Source organism: Monodelphis domestica, chromosome 2 (assembly GCF_027887165.1).
Source record: "Monodelphis domestica isolate mMonDom1 chromosome 2, mMonDom1.pri, whole genome shotgun sequence".
Classification (NCBI taxonomy): Eukaryota; Metazoa; Chordata; class Mammalia; order Didelphimorphia; family Didelphidae; genus Monodelphis; species Monodelphis domestica.
The window spans coordinates 196,360,473-196,366,474 of NC_077228.1; the positions used below are offsets into that span (position 1 = coordinate 196,360,473).

The following is a 6,002-nucleotide window of genomic DNA, read 5'->3' on the forward strand; positions in this document are numbered from 1 at the left end:
GTACATTCCACTCATCTAAGACCTACTTCATGCACAAAGGCATAATGAGGAGTACATCAGGGCTACTTATAAAAAGTCATTGTGGGGACAGCTAAGTGACTCAATGAATAGAGAGCTAAGCCTGAAGATGGGAGGTTTTGAGTTCAAATCTAGCTTCCTACCTGTGTGACCCTGGGCAAGTCACTTATTCCTCATTGCCCATCCCTAATCGCTCTTCTGTCTTAGAACCAATATATAGCATTGATTCTAAGATGTAGGTAAGGGATTTTTTAAAAAAAGAATCAATGTAAGACAAAGAAAAGGAGTTGGAGAATGAATGGCCAAAGATGCCCACAGACAATTGTGTTCCATGCCATCCTCACATTAAAATTCAAAATGAGAGTCATTCCCCAAAAGCAGACAAATTACAGCATGATATCATAATAAGGACACTGCATTTGGATTCAAGGGACCTGGATTCAAATATTGGATCTGTTTTCTTGGGTGATCTTTGGCAAGCCATCAGACCAGTTCCTTACATGTAAAATAAGAGAATTGATCTAGATGTGTCAATACCATGAGAAGAGTGACAGATCTGGAATGAGGGGACCTCAGTTCAAATTCTGCCTCTGCTACGACTTAACTATGATATTTTGACTGAAGAACTTGAGTTTTATGAGGCTGTTTTCTCATCTATAGAAAGAGGAAATTGATTGATTTAGATGGGTGAGTCTATAGTGTTTTGACCTCTAGATTCCCTTCCAATTCTATGATCCAAGGAGTATGATTATTGTTTCCATCGGAAGGGGAAGGGAATAAGAATTTATAGAGTACCTACTATATGTCAGGCACTGTGATATCTTCTTTATCCGTATGCCATGCTTATTTCTTGGGTCTTAATAGTATGTCTATTTGGGAGTGAATAAGCCTAGTAGTCAGGGTGGTATTCTTAAATCAGGTTGTACCCCACTATTAACAAAGTGTCTATGTCTTACTTCTTATACCTAAATATTTGTCTTCACTATTCCTGGAACACTAAGAGAATTAATGATCATAGGACAAGGATATGATTGGATAGAATTCTAATTCCTATTGAGGGGATGTCCATTAGTTGGGGAATGACTGAACAAATTAGGATACATGTTAGTGATGGAATGCTATTTTGCTATAGGAAATGATAAGCAGGATGATTTCAGAAAAAGCTGGAAAGAACTACATGAACTGATGCAGAGCAAAATAAACAGAGCTGGGAAAACACTGTCCACAGTTACAGAAATATTGTACAATAATCAACTGCAAAAAGTTAGCTACTCTCAGTAAAGCAATGATTCAGGATGATCCTGAAAGACTTACAACAGGGACTGTTCTCTACCTCCAGAGAAAGAACTGTTGGAGTTGGATGGATGTGGATCAAAGCCTACTTTCTTTCACATCAGTGTTTTTACATTTTTATTTGGGGGTTTTGATTTTGTATGAGTGTGTTCTTACAACAATGACCAATATGGAAGTAGGTTTTGCATGAAAATAAAAATAATTTTTAAAAAAATTAAAAAAGAATTCAAATTCCTTTGACATAGAAACGATATCTCCAGAATCCTAAAATTGCCCAGAATTAGAGGAGAAGGCTTAAAGGGTTGAAGGATTTTTTGTTTGTTTGTTCATAAGAATATATAATCATGCTTTCCATCAGTGATGCAGATTTTTTTACTTGTCTTTCAGACCACAACAGAAGGGAGTTTGGTTGTGTGTTTCCTATACTTAATTTTCAACCCATGAGTCACTGGATCATTTCAGGCAAAGTATTTCATCTCTTGCGGGCCCAGTCTCATCATTTCTGAAATAAGGAAAGTAATGCTCAACTCCAAGATAGTGCAGGGCCGTGGTGAGAATTAATTATTATTTATAAAACTGCCTGGGAATTCAATGAAAACCGATAGGGATATATAAAGCCATGATTATACATGTGCCTTTTTATTTTTGTGCCTAAAGGCCTATAATGTAGGATAATAAGCATAAGCACTCTACAATTTAAATGTGGACAGTCGCATTATCATGATATAGCTGTCTTGAAGGCAACGTACCATTCTAGAGAGAATAATGTTATCTCTGTCATGAAGTTACGGTTATCGCATTTCTGCTTGCTAAAGCTTCCCTTCATGAGATTATCAGGCCTGGGAAAATAGATGAACCTAATTATTTTAACCACCGAGTGCATTGCCTGGCCTACAATAGGTGCTGGAAAAAATGCTTGTTTCACTACAGGGAGAAGAAGACAGGCAAAGGGAAAATGATCTTGTATAGTGCAATGATGAATTCCAGATCCTTGTATGTATCACAGACCTAAGATCTGAATTCCTAGCAAGCCATTTGCAGGTCAGTCTAAATAGCACCTGATCCCCCCCCACCCCCACCCCCTTTCCCAAATTGTTTGTGCTTTCTACACTCAAGAAATTACTTTGTATTTACTACAAATATGTTTTATATTCGCTTATCTGTGGCAGTGCCATCCCCTGCTATTAGCAACAACAGAGTTCCTTGAGGCAGGGACAGTTTCATTTTAGCCTTTACACCTCAGGTAACTAGCACAGTGCCTGGCACGGGTTTAATAAATAAATAATAAATACTTGCTACATCCCCTGTTCAAGGTAGGACACACATATCTGACCTCTCTGAATCACAGTTATTTATTTAAGCATTACCCATTCTCCTTAATTCAGTCGAATTCATCAAACATTCATTCAATCCTTCCTATGCATAAGGCTCTGTGGTGAATATTTCCTAAGTGCATGTTGGGTCTTTGGAGAAAAGATGGGTTGCTTCATATATTTTTATTCATTTAACTTCGTTCCTTTGTCCTATTGGCTGGGCTCACTGAATCTTTAGACATTTCCTCTGTCAAGGAGCTCTAAAGTCTCGAGGAGTCCGTGAATTGATTTAAGGAGGATGCAGCCCACAAGGTAAGAATGAAGCCAACTCTGAACTAATTCTAATTTGGGGTGCAGAGGAAAGGGGTGAGCAAACTGGTGAAAGATCCCCACACACACACACACACACACCCTGAGAGATAGATAGTACAGGTATTAATCTCTCCACTTTAGAGAAAGGAAACAAACTCAGAGAGGATGTGACTTGCCCACTTATACCAAGTTTATAGGTGCAGGGGATTAGAACCCATGTCATCTTGATGTCAAATATGGCACTCCCCACTACCTCTCAAGAGTGAAGGTTTCATCTGGGTTTGTGTCACTGCCACCACCTATATTTTTGTGTTCTTAATCAAGAAACACTGATTTTTTCTTCCACTTTGGACATTACTTTAACAATAGACTTGGTTACATTGGCAGAGTCACTGAAAAGTCATTATCAGGACAAGTTCTGGGAAGATGACCTGCACCCCTCCACCGTGGACTGCAGACAGAGCAATTCATGGCTCACACAATCTGAGGCCAGTAGGGAAGGACAGAAACCCTAGGGAGACGACATCCTCATATCAAAAGGGCAATGAAAGGAGAACAAATCCACAGGGTCAAGACTGCTCTATCCCTCCCAGAAATGGGTCAGCACTCTAGGGAAGAATAGAGTACCATGCAGGCAATGAAGATACAAAGTCAAAATCGAAAAAGTCCCTGAACTTACCTCAGACACTTTCTAGCTATGTGACCCTGGGCAAGTCACTTAACCCCAATTGCCTAGCCCTTACAGCTCTTCTATCTTAGAATCAATGCTTAGCACTCCTGGGAATTCAATGAAAACTGATTAGCATTGATTCTAAGACAGAGAGAGGGTAAGGGTTTAAAAGAAAAAAAGAAAAATCCCATGAGCTTAAGGAGCTCTCATTCCATCAGAAGATACATGCTACATGTATGTAGATAGGTATAATCAAAATAAATGCAGATTAAATATGAGGTGATTTTGTAGGTGGAGAGAAGCACTTGCATCTGAGCAAATAATGGAAAACTTCATGTAGAAGGTGGAATAGATTTGAGTTTGAGGATTTAGGGGCTCCAAGAGGTGAGGATGAGGAGGGAGTACATTCTAGGCAGGGAGAACAGCCTATACCAAAGCAAGGAAGACAAGAAATGGGAGGCCATGTTTGAAGAATAAAAAAGGCCAGTTTGACTATATATAGACACGACCGAAAATTCCCAGTTCTCCCCCACTTCCCAAGACACTCCCTACATCCCAAGACACACCATTAACAAAAAACCTGCTTATATTCTCATCATCTCCATCAATATTGTCCAAAATATCTATTTTTGCTTCAATCCTTTGCATTAGTGTATATACTAGATCATAGCAATTGAACAAGTCCAAACTAGATAAAAACAGATTTCCATAATCAGGCTTTTCCCATAGGCAAAAAAGTCACTAATATTTCCTGCTCTTAAGAAAACAAGAAAGGCTTATTAAGGTTTGTTCATTTCAAAATGCTAATTTTAAAAGAAAATTATATGAAAGCAAACCAAGTTCATTCCCCATCATGCAATAGCCAAAGCTAAAGGAAAAAGAAGATACAAACAGCACCCTAGGGAAGGTCTGAGATGTCCTAGGTATGTGTCACTTATAATATTTCTTATTAGGGCTGTTGTGCAAATTGTTGGAATAACACACTCTTTGATGTACCTCGTAAAAGCTTTACCCCCAGTGACAAATAGCAAGAGCAATGAACTCAAATAAAATGTAATTACCAAGAATGAAGACTCTTTGCTGGCATCTAAATGTCAAATCAATCAAGAGATAATTGATCTGAAAACAAACAGAAACAAGGAAAGAAGCCTTGGGATTGGAACAACACCTGCTGGGGAGGGTATATAAGAGCCCCATAAAGAGAGGAGACATTCAAACCATCAAAAACTCCATCTTCCCTTCCTACTAGGCAGGAAAAAAAAATCCCCAACATCATGTCTTTCCACGACTGCTGCTGCAGTGTCCCCACTGGACCCGCCACCACCATCTGCTCTTCTGACAAGTGCTGCCGATGTGGAGTCTGCCTGCCCAGCACCTGCCCACATACCACTTGGCTGCTGGAGCCCACCTGTTGTGACTGCTGCCCACCCCCTTGCCACATCCCTCAGCCCTGTGTGCCCACATGCTTCCTGCTCAATTCTGCCCAGCCCCTCCCAAGCCTGGAGAACCTGGACCTGACCACATACACCCAGCCTTGCCCCTGTGAGCCCTGCCTCCCCTGTGGCTGCTGAGCTCTGGCTGCCTTTGCCCAGAGCCTGGCAACACCTACAAGACGCCTATGCTGTATTGACCTGCTTCAGTAGCCACAGTCAATTTCAATCATTTGTTAGGAAGGGGGCCACATGTGGCAGAACCACTTTCAACAACAATGCAAAGGAAATAGCAAAGCCCCCAATGGTAACCTGGAAAATGGACAAGTGAATGTCACTTGCCCTTCTAAGGATACTAAGACTGATGCATATGATTATTTTGGGTATTTGGGGTTTTCGTTTATAATCTTTTATGTCTTCCTGTAGACTAAGGAGTTTTCTTCTGAATTTCTAATAAATTTTTCCCCTCTCTGGCATAGCACAAATGTCTATGATTTTTTTTTGTTATTTCTGTACCCTTACTGTGAATATTCCCTACTTTCTAAACAGTAGCATTTTTTAGCTTGCATATATCTTTTTTTAATTATTTATTTATTGTATTAAAATGCCCAGGTAGCTCTCATTCTCTCTCCCCTCCCTTCCTGCATCATTTAATGCAAAGATATAGATATAGATATAGATGTAAACTATGTCTTGCTTGTTTCTATTTTTATCAGTTCTTTTTTCTGGAGGTAGAGATACACAAGTCATTCTTCAAACATTATTTCTTTTCCTGAATATAATATTTTCTTGGTTCTGCTTGTTTCACTCTTTATAATTTCATGGAGATCTTTCCAGATTTTTAAAATTAATTTGCTTATCATTTTTATACCTCAGTAATATTCCATCACAATCATATTCTATAACTTGTTTAGACATTCCTCAAGTGTTGAACATCTACTCAATTTTGAGTTCTTTGCCACCAAA

At 39.3% G+C, this 6,002-nt stretch overlaps 1 protein-coding gene across 1 annotated transcript; it reads left to right on the top strand.

Annotated features, from left to right (window-relative positions):
- Positions 1-4,836: 4,836 nt before the first annotated feature.
- LOC130456997 (keratin-associated protein 3-3-like) lies at positions 4,837-5,511 on the top strand. The gene has a single exon (XM_056814833.1). It carries the CDS (start codon positions 4,881-4,883, stop codon positions 5,175-5,177), a length of 297 nt encoding a protein of 98 aa, XP_056670811.1. The 5' UTR covers positions 4,837-4,880; the 3' UTR covers positions 5,178-5,511.
- The last annotated feature ends 491 nt before the right edge of the window (positions 5,512-6,002 follow it).

Bases quoted from the DNA above. Each gene is read 5' to 3' on its own strand.
- LOC130456997 (XM_056814833.1), top strand. From the start codon at position 4,881: ATGTCTTTCCACGACTGCTGCTGCAGTGTCCCCACTGGACCCGCCACC.